The sequence below is a fragment of the Pelodiscus sinensis genome, chromosome 6, assembly GCF_049634645.1.
Source record: "Pelodiscus sinensis isolate JC-2024 chromosome 6, ASM4963464v1, whole genome shotgun sequence".
NCBI classification, from domain to species: Eukaryota; Metazoa; Chordata; order Testudines; family Trionychidae; genus Pelodiscus; species Pelodiscus sinensis.
The window spans coordinates 31323445-31342034 of record NC_134716.1 but is presented as its reverse complement, the minus strand read 5'-3'; the positions used below and the strand labels follow the sequence as shown (position 1 = coordinate 31342034).

The 18590-nt window shown below is 40.4% G+C and overlaps 1 protein-coding gene across 2 annotated transcripts in view; it reads left to right on the top strand.

The window, feature by feature from the left end:
* The first annotated feature begins 1452 nt into the window (after positions 1-1452).
* DMRT1 (doublesex and mab-3 related transcription factor 1) overlaps positions 1453-18590 on the top strand; it is a 79690-nt gene continuing 62552 nt past the window's right edge. The window contains exons 1-2 of one of the 2 annotated variants that reach the window (XM_075931191.1): positions 1453-2095; positions 7278-7464. In XM_075931191.1, the coding sequence (XP_075787306.1) occupies positions 1778-2095; positions 7278-7464 (505 nt within the window). In that variant the 5' untranslated portion in view covers positions 1453-1777. 2 annotated transcript variants of the gene reach the window in all.

Here is an 18590-nt window from a genome sequence, read left to right as displayed (position 1 = left end):
AATTTCAATAACAAACAAGAAGTTACACTTACTCTGGCTGGCCAGTTTCTGTAAACATGTTTTATAGATTTTTGTCCATGAAGCAGTTCAGTGCTAAATCTGCCTCATATTTTAAATATCATAAAACACCAATAAAGATAATTTGACTTTATGAAAATTATTAATACTTATAAATCATAATTTGGAATTATTAGATTGGCCAACATTGTTAAAATGAAAGTACCAACAATGTCAGCTAGTCTTTGTTCATACTTTTCAAACCTATTATGCTTTTCCAGGTATAAGTATTTTATCATAGACTGTATATGCTTTTACAGTGTGTATTAATGTTTCAATTTCAATTCAAATTGCCAACCAAAAACTAAATGGACTTTTTTTCCAAGTAGGAAAAGTTTAAAACAACTAAATCTAGCTGGAAAATAACTAAATAGGTCACATTGCATGCAACTAGTTCACCACTAGGGAAGGATGGGTGAGTTTGGGTGGGAGGTGCACTGAAATCTGTCAGGGGAAATTGAGGCAGGGAGTAGCTGCAGGACCAGATTTGGCCAATAGGAGGTGCTACAGGGTAGACATGCTTTATGACATGCAATGTACTATTGTGCCATTATAAATTGTCTCTGAATTTAACTCATGTACTGACTCCAAGATCTTACTTTAATTTGGAAGAATACAGAAAGATAAGGATGAGCTATGTTAGAGACAGAACTCCAGTGAACCAGTTAAAGTATGCTTTAAAGAGAGACTTCAGGGAAGAGCTGGAGGGTACCTACAGTTCAGGAAAAACAAGGTTGTATTTTATGGCCCAATGGATGCACAGAGATATTTAGACTCCTGATTTTCGTTGAAATCAGTGCACTCCTTTTAGGAGACTCACGTGTGCCCAGATGTTTTGATTCTTAGAAGTGGAGTCTTGTATAGGAATGATTTGTCCTAGGGGTACAGTGCACTCTATGTATGTCCTGAGATATAGATTTAGATACAGATTTCGGTGTGAAATGTGGACATACCTCTTATCAAAACACAATGTGGGAGCTCCTCAGCAGGGAGCTGCGCTGAGGATTTGTTTTAGGATGAGTGGGCCGGGCAGCTGGTGTGCATGCAAAAATCTTGTAAAATGAGCAGCGTCCATCTGGAGTCCCAGAGATACAATGAACATGGCACCTCTTGGTATTTTTATTGTGCGGCCTTTAAGAGTGCAAAAATGCAGCTGCAGCTGTCTCCCCGTGACCAAGGAACTCTGCTCTTTATTCCAAGATCAACTGCTCTTGGATTGGTGTGTAATAATATCTGATGTAGCTGTTCCCACTTGTCCCCAGCCCTGGAGCAAAGGCAGCACGAATCCGACCTGCTCAGTGTCCTAGGCCCTGCTGCAGCGTCTGGGCGGGAAGAAGTGGGTGGGAGAGGACGGGGGGTTGTCTCGCTTGCTCTCTGCTCCCGGGGAACGTTCCAAAAAGTATCCAGCGTTCTGAAAAAAGTAGCGAATGTTCCAACCTTGCTGCAGCCCGCCCGCCAAAACCCAGGCAGCGCAAGGGTTGGTCAACGTTACTCTTTCTGCTGCAGCAGCAACCGTAGCTTCAAACTGGGCAAGGGAAGGGGAGGGGCGGGACGGGGGAGGGGGGGCAGCTGTTTTATTTGGGTCTCATCGGAGCAACTAGTTCTGCTGCAGCAGAAATTGGCTGACACTTGTGAGCCGACCCTCTCTTCTCCCAGCCCCCGAAACATTCACCCCTTCCCCGGCCCCAAATTGTAGAGGCGAACCAGCCGATCAGAGACGATGCCCAATGACTCCTCGTTCAACAAGCCCTCGGCTTCATCGGACCACCATGCCCAGGGGGGTAAGATGGGCAGTTTTGGGAAAGCCGCCGTTCTGATGACAGCTGCTGCTCCTGCCGGAGGTGGAGGGGCTGCCGGGGTGTTGGCTCCAGCCGCCGCCTCGGGAAAGAAGTCTCCCCGTCTCCCCAAGTGTGCCCGGTGCAGGAACCACGGCTACTCCTCGCCACTGAAAGGGCACAAGAGGTTCTGCATGTGGCGGGACTGCCAGTGTAAAAAATGCAGCCTGATCGCCGAGAGGCAGCGGGTGATGGCAGCCCAGGTGAGCTGGGATAAAGGGGGAATCAGGCCTCCCGGACGGAATAAAAAAAGGGAGGGCGAGGGTTGGTGGAAGGTGGCTTTCCTAGCACCTCTCAGAACGGCCTCTACTCGAGGACCACCCGGAGTTGAAGTTGCAGAGCGAGGCGTTTACAAGCTCTGATTTCACGTTGTCCCGCGCAGAAATAACAATCCCCCCAAGTTGACAGGTTCTGCTGGAGAGCAGCCGCTAGAAACGCAACTACACCTGCTCCCCAACGCCTCCTTCCCTCAGGCCTCCTCTCGTGGCTGCATGTTGCCCTAGCCTAGCCCCCCTGGGCTGGCGTTCTGCTGGCGCATCTCTTCTTACTCCGTTGAAACAGAGACTGGGGGAGTTCCACTCTGCACCTACTTGCGGCCACTATCTTTGCCATCATATAATTTCCGTCTTACCCTACTACTAACATACGTTCTTGTTTAAAATATAAACCTCAAAAAGGCCCATTACGCCTTTTATCCAGCATCAGGGCATTCCCTTCCGATGTTTGGGACAGTGTCAAGAAAAAGCGTTTGTGCGATCTGACCGGCTGTCTCTTTCGCAGGTTTCTTTGTATTTGTAAATTGCTCAGAGTGTGTTTTGAAAACCAACTTCCAATAAGTGGCCTCAGATATTTACTTAAAGCTACAGTTGTAGTTTGACCAAGGATTGCTCACTATGTTATTAGAGTGAAGAGGATAGTTCATACCATGTTTTCTAGAGGAATAGAAAAAAAAAGACAGGTTTTGCAAAGTTGGAGGATAACACATGCTTGCTTTTCCCTTTCGCAAGTAATAGCTTTAACCTAAAGCTACAAGAGAAAAAGGAAAAATCTTCCAAAGAAGAGGTGGATCTGTTTGAGTTGAAACACTCCAGTAAAGTGATAGGGGAGCCATGAAACATTTGTGTATTAGTTTTAGGATTGCCAAAGAAACTGAAACAGAAACATTTTAAAAACAGATGATTGTCACACAGTGTTTTTTCCCCCATGTTAACAAATTACCACATATTTCCTCATCAGTTTGATATGTATATTCTGTTTACTGTATGAAAGAAAATAGTTATTTGTTTTCAAACTAAAATATTGATCAAACTGGATGGAAGAATCTGAACTTACTAAAGAGAGATAAAAGGACCACATTGTTTATCCACTCCTGATACACACACAGATTCAAAAGTTGGGAGTTTAACTTGGGTTGATTGCAGAAAGCTGGTTCAAAATGATATTTTTATCATTGCAATTGTTTTTTTAACATCTACTATCATGAATATTTTGTCTAATCGTATAACCAATATAATGGATTAAAGAATAAAACTATTTTCTTAATAGGAAAAACAATGACCTCAAGAAATAAAGAATTTCTTTGAATTTTGGAATTACAAGTGTTCAAAAAGAAAGAACAAAATAATTAATTTTTTTAACCTTAATAAAATGCTTTACTTTGCAGCTACTCCCAATAAATGAATTAGAATGATTTTCTTTATCATTTGGTATGACATTTTTACCCTTTACTTACAGCAGTATTCAGAAGTAGTACTAGTAAATAATGGATAATTTAAAAAAAGCAGATTTTGAATAATTTGTGAATGTATTTCCTTTGCAAAAATGAGTAAAAATAAACATATGTATAAACTTTAAATTCTATTAAGACATTCAAGATGCAAGTTTTCCAATGAAAAACTTTAATCGTGAATTTTCTATTGTAAAAGACATCTTCACTTACTCTGTATGGATATTTTTTGAAAAATCTGCTTCTAGTTTTCATATTGTTGAAGGGAACTGTTAATTATCTTTAACAAAATTTGGGGGCTAATCAACTTAATGAATGATGGAAGCAGGACTGAGTTGTAATTTTCCTGTTTGATATACTTTTTTTCCTGATTATTTTTCTTTGGTGTTAGGTATATTGTGGTTAATTTCTAAGAGTAAAAATATTTTGGTGGCATTTTAAAAACTTGTTTCCCATGAATTGTTTAAAATATTAGCCATTTGATGTCTTATGCTCTTGAGTTGAGCTGGTTTTAACTGAAAAACAGAAAACAAATCTTACTAGTTGTAACTGGGGGTTCAGCGAGTGCTGCCACAACATCTGGCTTGAAGGGGTTTCCATTATATACAGGGTTTATTATTTGGTTTAATGGCTCCCAGTTACCTCATTATACAGATTATTCAAGCTCTAATAGCTACAGGTGCATCTACACAGCACTGTTAGCATCAAAATAAGCTACGCAATTTGCACAGCGCAAAATGAGTAACTTATTTCGAGCTATTTCAAAATAGCTTATTTCATAATTTGGCGCTGTCTACTCAGCACTAAATTTCAAATGACTCGCTATTCCAAAATGTCCTTTCTTGTGTCATTTTGATAGAAAAAATTCCTTGCAGGCATTAGTTATGCAAGTAAATGTTGCAGGAATGAAACCTATGGATTCAATTCTGCAAGTGGCTGTCTCTGAGAACTTGCAGAATCCACATTAACTGTAATTCCCTTGCTCTATGTCTGAAGTGTGTGGCTGGTTGACATGTTTTTAAACCTTGAAGTGCTGGAGTCAAGTTCCAGTCCCTGTTCTTGGACTTAATCGTGTTCTTGGACCTAATCATGTACTCTCATTGACTTCAGTGAGAGTTTTCCCCAAATAAGATTTAAATATTGTTATTTTAGGAGATCTGACTGCAGTGATTCTTTTGGAAAAAACTATAGATGCTTTTTTTTTTAACCTCAGTGAACATAACACACAAAAGTCCTGTTATGACATCCTGTGAAAAAGAACCATTTGAAATTGTAAAGTATCAGGTCCTCAAAAGATTGTTCTCATGCTGCTAGGTAGCTTCCACAATTTGCTTAGATCCTCTCTGCACATAGGCCTAGATCCCCATTAGGCTTCTAACTTTCAACCTGCTACCTGTGTGGTTCTGGGCCCTAGACATTGTACCTTATTTGGGACTGCTGTCTTTGCCTAACTTAGAGCTTCCAGGAAGCACTGAATGTTCCCACACATCATTTTAGTTGTTTTATTTTATATATATAGAAGTTAAAATCCTTAAAATCTTCACTTACCACTCCCAATATATTTTGCAATGACCCATTTTCAATAAGTGGAATCTTCCTGCACCATTAAGCTGACAGGGTGCTTCCTACACCATTAAGCTAAATTTTGCAAATAAAATTGTAAGAGCTTTTGTTGGAATACTTTTTGTTACAAGAACCACTATTTAAATGATGTTTTTAGGGGTACAACAGCATTACAAAAGTAAAGAAAAACAGCACTGTTCAAATTAGTATTGAGGGGTAGGTCTAGATAAATTATAACGTAGCATCTCCAAAAGCGTGTCACCTCTTGCAAGTTTCATGGTGATTTCCAAAATTGACATGCAAACATGGACCAAACTGTCACATATCTGGGAAATCCCAGCATAGGGGATTATAAACTCTGATGCTATGTGTATGTTAGCCAAATGACTTGTTAGTGACAATGGTTCTTTGCACTGGGTGCAGCTAAACACTGTTGTAACTAAACATGTGGATGGTATCATGAGCTTTCGTGGGCTAAACCCACGTCTTCAGATGGGCCATCTGAAGACGTGGGTTTTGCCCACGAAAACTCATGATACCATCTACATGTTTTGTTAGTCTGTAACAGGAGAAATGAAAAAACAACAATAGACTAGTAGCACCTTAAAGACTAACTTGGCTACCCCTCTGAAACTGTTGTAACTGCCACTGCAGACAAGAGAAAGTTGAGCCCTGTAACACAGTGGTTCTCCCGCAAGGGGTATGCATATCCTGGGTTGTATATAGAAGGGGGTACTCAACTCATCTAGATATTTGCCTTCATTTACAACAGAATACAAAAAGCTTTAGCAAAGTCAGTACAAACTAAAATTTCATACAGTGACTTGCCCTAGATATTGTGCACTGAAATAGATAACAATATTTATATTCCAACGGATTTATTTTATAAATCTATGCTAGAAATGAGAAGGTAAGCAATTTTTCAGTAGCAGTGTGCTGTGACCTTTCCATTTTTATGTCCGATTTGGTAAGCCAGTAGTTTTTAAGTGAGGTGACACTCGGGCTACGCAAGACAAATCAGACTCCTGAAAGGGATACAGAAGTCTGGAAAGATTGAGAGCAACTGCTGTAGCAGGATATGTGCATGGCCTCTTTCTGCAGTGGTGCTGAACATGTCTACACCTGTAAAAGCTCTTGCTGGTTTAACAGGGCCTGCTGTGACATTTGTTTTTCTCATGTGGACAAGTTCACTAGCTCAGCATTTCCCTTGGTAGTGTGGATTGGTAGGATTGCTGTAGAACGTTCAGGCAATGGGACCTATGGATCTGGGGTTCATTTGACTGGGAGGCATGTGTATCTTGGTGGGTGGTCACGGCGGCAGCCATATTCCCAGGGGCTCTCTGATTGCTTTTGCCTTGCTTTCATCCTGTGTGCTATGAAAACTTGTCTGAGGAGGGTTCAGGGGCGGCAGCCTGCAGGGGACCTTAAGGGCACTATTCCTCTAAGCACTGGCCTCCACAGATCTCTTGACATCTTCAGAGTTGCTATTTCTTGTAGGGTGAGAGCCCCTGTACTCATGCAAAGCTGCAGCAGCTACTCTGCAAGTGGGAGCTCCCAGAATTCCCTGCCTAAAGGAGGCTGTGCACTAGTAAAAGAGAGACTCTGTTTCCCCTTTGCTCAGATCCCCAGCAGCTTGAAGTAAAATAACAGTTTTTGAAAGATCTTTCCGGCTTTGCCTCAAGGTGACTGTATTAGTGGAATGCAGCTGACCCTGCTTAGAATTTTTAACAAGAATGACCTGATGTTAGCCAATAGCATTTATACCTGTGCCCCTGCTGGAAACAAAAGATATATTTGTTTGTGGCCATTTTGTGGCCACAAGAGTGTTTCATGTTACCTGCGTAACCTAACTGAAGTTCTCATATTATGAATTAAAGTTAATTTTTGACTCACCCTGTTTCATATGATCTTTCTCCTCTAGACCCCTCAGAATGCTATTTACCCCTTTGATGTCCTGAAATGATTAGCCATGCATTGCTGGAATATACTAAGGGGAGGGAAGTGTATATCCATTAAACTTGCGACCAGTCAGTAATTTCCCTTGTATTCATTCTCAAACCGGAGAATTGACACAGATTCTTCATTCTTGTTTCCAGGTTGCATTGAGAAGGCAGCAGGCCCAAGAAGAAGAGCTGGGGATCAGCCATCCCATCCCTCTGCCCAGTGCCCCAGAGCTCTTTGTAAAGAAGGAAAACAATGGTGGCAGCTCCTGTTTATTGTTGGAAAGCAGCAGCCCGACACATTCAACAAACACGGCAACTACGGCATCCAGCACCCCAGCAGGTAAGGGGATGGGGAGAAGAGAGGGAAGGGTTCTGGCCAACTCTAATCCAGACAGCTGGTTTCAGAGAGAGGCTGCTTTTTGTTTTTCTGCTTCTTATAGCTGCAGTGATAGGTCTGCTGTGTGTTTCGTCTATTTTCTTCCCACAGACCAACAGTACAGTAGAGAGAAGGATGACAGAGAAGCGAGGGGGGAAGAAATCAGCAAACACTTTTTCATAGTTTTTCCTTTTTAAAATAATGTGGAAATCAAAATGGAAATATTAGAAAACATCATCAAGCTTTTCTGTTGTCTAGATGTGTAGGCACAAAACAAGTCTAGAAACGGAATATAATTTAGGGACATAAAATCCTGTTTAAAATGTTAACTGAGCGATTAACTGGTAAACATACAGTTTAAACGGTTAAGTGGTGCCCAGCCAGAGTCTGCTTCCTGAACCCTCTCCTGCATCTACCTTCCTACCCTGGACATGAGTTCCCTGCACTCAAACTCCGTCCTAGAGCTTGTACCCTGGACCCTCTTTTGGACCCCAATCCCTCACCCTGGGCTAAGCCCAGAGCCCCTCCCACACTCTGAGCCTTTTGGCCCAAGACCAGAGCCTGCATCCCAACTCCCTACTCCAGCTTGGTGAAAATGAGTGAGGTTCAGGGAGGAAAGGGGATGGAGAGGCCTCTGAGAAGGGATGGAGCAGGAGCAGGGCCTCAGAGAAGAGGCGGGAAGGAAAAAGGGGCAAGGGTATTTGGATTTGAGATAAATCTTACATTGCACTTAAATTGGAAAAGTGATCCTTGTGGTTGAAAAGTTTGGAGACCAATGCATTAGTGAAATGGCCCAGTTGAAGTATTTGTGAGGTCTGCCATTGACTAAGTGGGGCTCAGTTTTCACCATTGACTTTAATGGGATTACTCATGTGCTTCAAGTGCATAACTATTTTCAGGATTGAGGCCCGACTGGTCTGATTTTCAAGACTGTGTGCCCATCTGCTTTTTAGCTGCCCAGATATAGATCTGCGCATCTAACTTGGCCTTTAGCTCTGGATGGTGTCTCTGCAGCATATTACATGGATGTGCATGTTTTTCTCCCTAAATACAAATAGAGAGATGTATAGGTAAATACATTTATATTAACATACATAGATTAAACTTCTTTTGCAGTGGATCTATATATGGTTAAGGTGATGCCAGCTCTAGTGTAAGAGCTACGGAGAATCTTTCCCTTTGCAGTCCAAGGTTCTTTCAGGTATTCTGCACTTATCTTTATTTGCTTACTGTTACTCTCAAGTGAGAGTTTAAGGAGTCACCTAATTTTTAGATTAAATGAATGGATTGTGCATTGATGGGATAAGGCAAGGAGCATTGGGGGAGTGGAAGCGCAAGATAAAGGGGACAGGGGTAATGAAAAGCTCTATTTTGAAAAATAAAGAGTCTAGGAATCCAATTCTGGTGACCAGTGTTCCCTTTAATCTTTTCCATCTATCTGCAGATTTTTCCATCAATGTGCAGAATAATTTCATATACACTGAGGCATAGGTGAATGTGCACCACCAATAGAAGCACAAAACCAAGCTGTGGGTGCTCTATTCATTAGCTGAGCGGTATTTGAATTTCTCCTGAGCAGCTGTACAAGCACAGAGCTGGTGACCAACCATATCATGAAAGATTCAAATCCTTCAAATGTGTCATGTGAATGAAATATTATGATGAGTCACAGTGAAGCCAGTACCCATTTGGACACTCTTCTGTTTTTAGTGCACTAACTTGAGCAAAACTAGCACATAAGAATGGACATTCTGGGTCAGACCAAAGGTCCATCCAGCCCACTATCCTGTGTGCCGGAAGTGGCCAATGCCAGGTGCCCAAGAGGGAGTGAACCAAACAGGTAATGATCAAGCGATCTCTCTCCTGCCATCCATCTCCACCCTCTGACAAACAGAGGCTAGGGACACCCTTCCTTAACCGTCCTGGCTAATAGCCATTAATGGACTTAATCTCCATGAATTTATCTAGTTCTCTTTTAAACCCTGTTATAGTCCTAGCCTTCACTACCTCCTCAGGCAAGAAATTCCACAGGTTGACTGTGCGCTGTGTGAAGAAGAACTTCCTTTTATTTTTTTTAAACCTGCTGTGGATTAATTTCATTTGGTGGCTCCTAGTTCTTATATTATGGGAACAAGTAAATAACTTTTCCTTATTCACTTTTTCCACACCACTCATGATTTTATAGACCTCTATCATATCCCCCCTTAGTTTCCTCTTTTCCAAGCTGAAAAGTCCTAGTCTCCTTAATCTCTCCTCATATGGGACCCGTTCCAAACCCCTAATCATTTTGGTTGCCCTTCTCTGAACCTTTTCTAATGCCAGTATATCTGTTTTGAGATGATGAGACCGAATCTGTACGCAGTATTCAAGATGTGGGCATACCATGGATATATATATAAGGGCAATAAGATAGTCTCCGTCTTTTTCCTATCCCTTTTTTAATGATTCTTAACATCCTGTTTGCTTTTTTGACTGCTGCTTCACACTTCCTGGACGTCTTCAGAGAACTAGTCACAATGACTCTTTCCTGATAGTAGATAAATTAGTCCCCATCATATTGTATGTATAGTTGGGGTTATTTTTTCCAGTGTGCATTACTTTACATTTATCCACATGACATTTCATTTGCCATTTTGTTGCCCACTCACTTAGTTTTGTGAGATCTTTTTGAAGTTCTTCACAGTCTGCTTTGGTCTTAACTATCTTGAGCAGTTTAGTATCATCTACAGACTTTGCCACTTCACTGTTTATCCTTTTTCCAGATCATTTATGAATAAGTTGAATAGGATTGGTCCTAGGACTGACCCTTGGGGAATACCACTAGTCACCCTCTCCATTCTGAAAATTTACCATTTTCCATCTCTCCACCCAAACTGGGAAGCACCAAGTAAGGCAGCAGGCAATCAGGGCTCTGATGGTCTGAGCACTTGAGACTCTGTCTTACTCTGATGAAAAGAAAATGCAGGGGCAGAATGGGTTTGGTTTACAGCAGCCTAGTGAATGTGCCCTGTTTTGGAGGTGGTGATGTTATGCCTCAGAATCAAAACTTTAGTTGAAATAAAAATGAAGTCTTTGGCTCTTCTGATTGAAAAGATAATCTTCCAAATATGAATGGAACATAACTGATGGAGCAGTGCCTGCTGGAGTCTGCAGACTCTGCATGCCAGTAGCTTTGAATTCTAAACGACTCCTTTTATCTCCCTGACCCTTAGGTAGAGAGATCATAGGCTGACCTTTCCCCAAAGAATGGTGTACATCAGAAATGACAAGTGCAGAGAGAGCCACTCACATGACAGGAAGGACTCTCACAGCATTGCTATGGAAGAAATGTAATTATTGCCCTCATTTTGGGGTTTTGTTACATATGACGCCTTGGAAAATTGGGTCTGGGCATCATGTCTACATTGAGGAGACCAGAAGATGCTGTATGATAAGAACATAAGATGATACTTCAAGTTTCTGGGTTTCCCCCATGTGTATGCAATGGAGACTCCCCCAAGACGTAGCATGCTAAAGCTCACACCTATTTATCTCCAGGAAGCTTTACACATTGTGGGCTTCTCCTCCATGTTAGGTTTCCTACAACCTTAGTCATGGCATCATTTCTTTGTCTCCATACTGGCACTGGTACCGATCAAGTGAAATGTGCCATTGCTAGAATTTAAATAAGCAGTGTTGGCAGTGTTGACAGCATCTCGCTCAGTGATCCCCAGTCTGGAGTAGGGGCATCTGGATGCCGCTCTGATATAATTGTTTAATAATATGACAGTTTCATTTCAGATAGAACATATGTTTAACAAAATCTGTAAACTGGCCAACGTAATAAAGAAAATCTCCAGATTAAATATGGAACCGACACTTTGTTAATGTCACTGAACTAAAGAAATTAAAGGTTTAGTTCATTGTTATTTTTCCTTTTGATACATTTATCATGAATGATGGAAACAAAAATGTTTTCTTTATATTTTATTATGTAGGAGCTCCTTTTATTAAGAGTCTGGGAGAATGGCAGAGTTTTCTACATATAGTTAGATAATTATATGATTAATGGTTCTTTGGCAAAGTAGCATTTAAGTGTTTACAGGCAGAGATTTTCAAATCCATGAATATCCACTTTATATCCTCAGATATTTCATCCACTGATGTAGAGATCCGTGACCATTTTTGCAGATTATGGATCAGATGCAGATACAAATTTTGTATCTACAGCCCTGCAAAGCTGTGGATGTCTGCTTTATATTCATAGACTATTTTTGCAGATCGCAAATTAGATATGGATACAAATTTTTTATCCCCACAGGGGTCTAAGCACAAGTACACAGTGTTTGTTTGGGAAACAATGCATAGAAACTTAAACTTAAAAAAAATCTTTACTAGAGATTTTTCAGTTAGGGTGTGTCTACACAATGAAACTAGCTCAAAATAAGCTATACAAGTTGAGGTAGGCAAATTGTGTATCTTATTTTAATCTAATTTTGAAGTAAAGCACTATTCCGAGATGTATCTTAACCCTCGAGGAACAAGGGTTATAGGGAAGTCAGAATAGCGAGCCCGTTATTTCAAAATCTATTTTGAAATAACAGGCTGGTTTAAAAGATGCAGAATAGCTATTTCAGGATACCAGTGGTATCCCGAAATAATGCCACAGTCTAGATCAGGGCTACTCAACTTTGGAAGCCCCGGGGGCCACAATGATATTCATAGCACATAACAAGGAGCATAACTTAAGTGTGGTTGCATATACATGCAAGTATATATGCAAATAGCTTCTTTCACACTGATGGGCATAAATACAAAGATTAAGGCAAGACTACACAACACGTAGGCCTCATTTAAGTCAGTTCTGTTGATATTAATAAAATGCAATATTTACCCAATTTCCACCCATATGACAGCACTTTTAATGAGCAATGACAGTCCAGGAATTTAACTACAAAAACACATATCAAAAGACCACCATTATATTGACTCGCAGTTGTGGAGTGTGTTCTCAATGGAGGCCATATTCAAAGGATCCCCCCACAGGCCACGTGTTGAGCCCCACATAAACCCAAACTTCACCCTGGGCTGCATGTTGAGTTGCCCTGGTCTAGACGTACCATTCGAAAATATTGAAATATGACAGTTGCAAAGGATCTACTAATGTTATGTGCTGAATTCTCACTGGAAATCAATGGGATTTGGACACCAGATCATCAAAGGTATTTAGGTACCTAACTCTCACTGAAATCTGGGCCTTAAGTCTCTTAGGCCTCTTTAAAAAAATCTCTCCTTTACCCTTTTAATTTCCTTTTTTCCTCCTTTTCTATTAGTCTTTCACTGTGTTCATGCTTTAAGAAGAGCTACATTTCCAGTGATCGCTTCTGCTATGGTGTACTCTGTTTCTCAGAGATTGATATTGCAGGCTTGGAACCAGGGTTTCTTTAAAAAAGGAGAAAAATATGGCCTTTGCAAGAGGAAGACACATGGACCAGCACTAGCAAATAAGAACGGGGGAAAGAAGCCAATTAAGAAAATGACCTTACCCTTTTTTTCCCCTACAATCAAATTTCAAATTTTTTGCATGTTAAAAGTCAAAAAACACTCCATGTCTCTCGAGCTGACCAAAAATGGTCAATGATTCATGGGAACATCAACACTTTTTTCTAGTTATTTTTATTTTGCAATTTCAAATTTTGAAATTACATGAAAATGTTGAAATCTATACATTTTTAGCCAGCTTTAATATCGACCAGTGTTTTTCTCAAAAATGGGGGAGCCCAAAGTCTGGGTTGAAAAAGGACAAGGGTTGGTATCAGCTTAGCAGCTCAATATAAAACTTTTCCAAAGAAATCTGTGAGATGAGTTCTTTGTATAGAGGGGCTTGCAGAGCCAACCACATGTAGATGGGACCAAGGCTAGAAGAACAAAAGGGATGAAACCCCGATTCCGTTGATTTCAATTGCAGAACTCCTATTGACTTCAGTGGGACCAGGATTTCCCCCAGGATCATAAGGTTAAGCTGCCATATTTGTATGTAGGCTCTTAAATAGATTTGGGCTGAGCATTCTTAGCACCTCTTGACTTCACTTTGGAAACTCTGAATCGGTGCCACCAAGATCCATATAGCTTGAGTCAGGGTATAAAGGAATAGGTTCTTTCTTCCTTTCATGCCCCTGTATGGGCATCCTGTCCAATCACAATGTAGCTCTAAAACAAAGGTAAATGGAGGCAACTGTTCTTATTGGTTATCTATTAGATTGTGAGATGGTCTCATTGCCTGGGCAATTTTCAAACTGGACTGGACAAAGACCTGTGGAAAATATGGTAATGAACAATCCTGCACTGTCAAACGTGAGCTAACAAACCTGCCAAGAATAGGTCTTTTCTGTTTCCAATTTCTATGATTCAGTATTGGATTTGTAGGCAGTATTGGGCAGTGGAATGGATGTGACTTCCCAATGCACTGGAAGGCTCATCGACAGGAGGGGCCAATTGCCCCAGGACCTGGTGATTCAAAGGGACGTGGGGCTCCAGCTGCCACTGCTGCAGCAGCAGAGTATGGAGCCTTTTAAATTACCACTGGAGCACTGTGAGGTACCATGTGGCACACTCCAGGCAGCACTGTGGGCAGCACTGAGAGACAGCTTCCATCAGTCCCACCCATTCTGGGAGCATGGAGCTGCCTCCCCCCACCTTGTCCAGGTTGTTGTTGGCTCCCCTGTGCACTGGCATTGCAACAGAGGCAAGTCTTCTGTTTGCTGTGAGTTCTCTATGCAGGGGATACTTCTTGTTGGGGAAGTGAGGTATTACTGCTTCTTGCTTTGGTAGAGCCATATTTAGGAATGCCACAGAGATTTTTGAGCACCTCATTATAAAAAGGGCATAGATAAATCTGAGAGAATGAAGAGAAGGGTGGCAGAAATGATGTACAGCTTGTCGAAAAGGAGACTAAGGGTGGGTGCTACAGTCTATAAATATCTGAGCAGTAATAATATGAAGGAGGGGGAGTGATTATTTACAGTACTTGAGACTGCATAACAGGGAGCAGTGGCTTGAAACTAAAAAAGGAAAAAAATTAAATTAGACAGTAGACACTTTTTTTCCCTACCTGAAGTGCAGTTAGGCAATAGAATGACCTGCCTAAGGACAAGGAGGTAAGTGAAGCATAATTGTTAGAGGCTTTTAAGAGAATATTAGATAACATATTTCATGATTAATATGGAGGGTGAATACTGATCAATGCAGAGGTTAAACTAAAAGATAACATAAGTCTCCTACAGGTTTGATTTTTCCTCTGTGATTCAGTGCCTACAGGCTCAGGTTGGGATTTAACTACACTTAAATAAATCATAACTTAAAACTTGATGTTACAGGTTAGTTTGTCCGTGAGCACATGTTCCCAGTTTATTCTCCACTCCTGTCGTTTGAAGAGTGTGTATTTTATGACATCTTTCCTGATTCTGTTGTTAAATACAGGTGTAACGTGATCTTCCTTACATTTCGCACATCTCTCTCTCTCTCTCTCTCTCTCTCTTTCCCTGGACTAAATCCTAAAGTACCACATATTCTTGTGTAAGGCCCAGAAAACATTGCAGGAGCACTGATGCAGCAAAAATACATCGTGACAGGTAGTTAAGAGCAGGGCTGACTGAAATTTTCCAAGTTAAAATTTTTGAGTGAATTTTTCCTAATTTTCTTTTCCGGTTTTCAAACGGCATGAAAACATTTGATGAAATTTCAATTTAAAAAAAATCCTGGTTAAATAAAGAAGGGTGGAATGGCAGGGAGGTCACTAAAACATTGTTTTCCTACCAACTCCAAAGAAGAGTTAGTCAAAGGGATTCTTCTCTCTGGTGGGTATGCTGGAGAGAGCTCTCTGCACTGCCACATGGAAATTGGATTTGTACACAGTGTGAATGCACTAGGGCCACACTTCTCATTGGTGGGAACAGTGAGCTATATCTGTCGCTGCTCCTCTAAATTCTGCTGTCTTTGGCCAGGGGCTGGATAAGTGTATTTGGAGAACACAAGACACATGGTGGTAGGGAGGCTCTTTCCCCTGGGTTCTGCTGTACATCAGGTATTCTTTTATTGGGGCTTTCTATGATTTCCCTCTGTATTTATGATTTCCTTACTAACTTCAGAACATTACAGTGGATCCTCTTTTACTTGGGCTTCTCTGAATCCGTAGCAGCTTTTTTGATCAGCATTTCTGACATAGGGTGAAATTTTCAAAGGCACAGATGAGACAGATACCCAACGGGGTAAGTTATCATAGTGCTCCATTGACTTCAATGGTGACAGTTTACACCAGCGGAGGATCTGCCTGAAGTGTCTCGTCCCTGTTATAATTAGAGATGTAAAAATCCTGATTAATCAGTTAACTGGTTGAATAAGAGAGATCCTGGTCTGGGGCTGCTGCAGCTGTCAGCAGCAAGAGCCTCCAGGCTCTGGTCCCAGTACTGGGGTTACCACCGGTGCCTGACTGGGGGGCTGCTCCCAGGCACCAGTTAACTGATACCCAGTAAGCATCACCCGTTAAGGGTGATGCTTACCGAGTAACCAGTTATCCAGTTACCCATTCACATCCCTAGTTGAAAGCCTGGGAGTTGGCTGCCTGTCTGTTCTTTGTGCCTCTAAAACATATGCCAGGAACAGGAATCCCCAAAATTAGATTGCAGATTAATACACAATATCAGATTACGGGGGCATTTTTCAAACACAGAGAAAGAAATTTGTTCCATTGTGATTTTTTTAGGCACACTATTAGTCAGCTCTTTGTGCTGAACTGCTTGTTTCATCCTGTGCCCTTGAAATATTTCCTATAATTTGAATGTGTGGTGTTTTAAACTTTTTTTAAATCAACAAAAGTGGAGACTAAACCATTATTGCACACTTCCTTAATTAAAATTCTGGTACTGTCCAGTTGTTTCGTTGCCCCATATTTTATACCTCACAAATCCTAATTCTTTCGCTTTACTTTTTGATCATCCATCCTTATTTATAGGCTTGGCAGAATTTGATTTTTATTTGTTTTATAATTTTGTTGGATAATATTGGCATTTATTTTGAAGCATGTTTTCAATTTTTATTATTTTTAAATTTGCACAGCTGCATTAAATTGTGGGAGGTTAATATCAAATATAAAAAGATGTAAAGTAAACATCTGTAAACAAAATACTAAGTTCTCAACCAGTGTTTTTCCTGCTTTGCATACAGTAAATTTTTAGTATTAAGAATGGAAATATTTTGCATTGGTTTGTGAGTGTTCTGTGGAATCAATGTTTACTAACATTTACTGATAAAAACTTAATTCTTCCATGACTGATTAGTTACCATATTGGCCCTTATTTCACATTTAGTGTATTTGTTGTGTGATCATCTTTATAAAATTAAGGACAACATGGGTGCCTAGCTGTAGGCATCCATACACCTAGACTTACTCATCTAAATAATCTGCCTACTTTATGTTGGCTCTGAACCACTGAGAGCTGCAGGTTATGTATATCTTGGAATCATCCAATTCATATAGATATTCAATAGTGTATTTAAGTGTCTCAGTTTAGGCACCCTGTTTGGAAAAGATGCCCAAACTTCCTTTCCAGTTGCCCTTCACATCTTTGGCTAAATTTTCAGGAGGCGCCTCTACCCAGGGATCTGTATATACACAGGCCACTTACACACTCAAGGTCAGATCCTCAGCTGCTGCAAAACATAGCTCCAAGGATCTGGCCCTCCTTTGCTTGGCATTATTGCTTGTGTATGTAAGTGCTAGGTATGCAAAAGTCATTTATGGGCACTTGGCATTTTTTTGGATACATGTTTTTGCAAGTATAAACTCTTATCACTTGTATACCCTAGTAATCAAGTGCAAGAATTGTATGTGTAAGTTATTTGCACATATTAATGCAGATGGATGGTTCTGTACCATTCCTAGTCATAATGCAACCAAGTGCGTGTCTCCATAGTAAAAAAACCCAGGCCTTCCCTTTATTAATAATTCGTGTTTTTCAGAAACCTTTTGGGATTTCTGTCATCATGTTGCTTCTAATCAAGTGGTCTCTGGCAAATTCTGGCCATCAGCTTACTCCCTTTGTTATTTTTAGTGTGAGCTATAATGATTTTATCCCAGTCATATTTCCTCCAAGGTCTTCTATCTCAGATACTTGTAAAGCTATCCCTCCCTACTAATGTTTTCTTTGATCTCTTGTTAATGACTTAAATCCATACAGAATTTTTGTTTCTCCTCCTCTTCTGCTTTGTCCTCTGAATCTTCAGGATGTTTTTAATCGTTGTCTGGGCTTTTAGTTTTCTTTCCCCATTTCTTTTCCATAATATTTCTTTGACTTTAAAAAAAAAATCTTATATTATTAAACCAATAATTTAATGTTGGTTTAATGTAATGTTATCTGTAGATAAATATATATATATATATATTATATATATATATATATAATGTGTATATTACACACACACACACACACACACACAGTGGTCATGCTCACAGTGGGAGTAATGAGATTGAAAACCATATTACATTATAACCCCTTATTTTTACATACCCTTAATTTTCTAAACCTTTTGAGCCCTGCCAGGCAAACATTCTTATGTGTTTGTAATTGTATGCCCATGAACAATTCCATGGAGTGTAAATATTTCTATACATTAATTTACAAGTCTGCTTGAGCGTTAGGGCCTTAGTCACAAATTGTGAATGCTTGCTCTCTGTCCAAAGCTGAATTTTTTATGTGCGAAATGTTACTTATTTTTGAATTACAGAATGTGTGTGTGGGGGAAGGGAAGAATGCATTTTCCTCACTTAAAAAAGCCAACCCTGCGCCCCCCCCTTTTAATTAGGAATGTAACAAACTGCTGACAGCTTTGTAAGTGATGTGTAGTATTGTTGTAGCCATGTTGGTCCCAGTATATTAGAGAGACCAAGTGGGTGTGGTAATATTTTTATTGGATCAATTTCTTGTGGTGAGAGAGACAAACTTTGGAGCTACACAAGAGCTCTTCTGTTGGTGAAAGAAGCAACCTGTTGAGCTATGGATCAGAAGAAGTTGGTCCAATAAAAGGTATAATTACTTCATCTGCCTCGTTTCTGT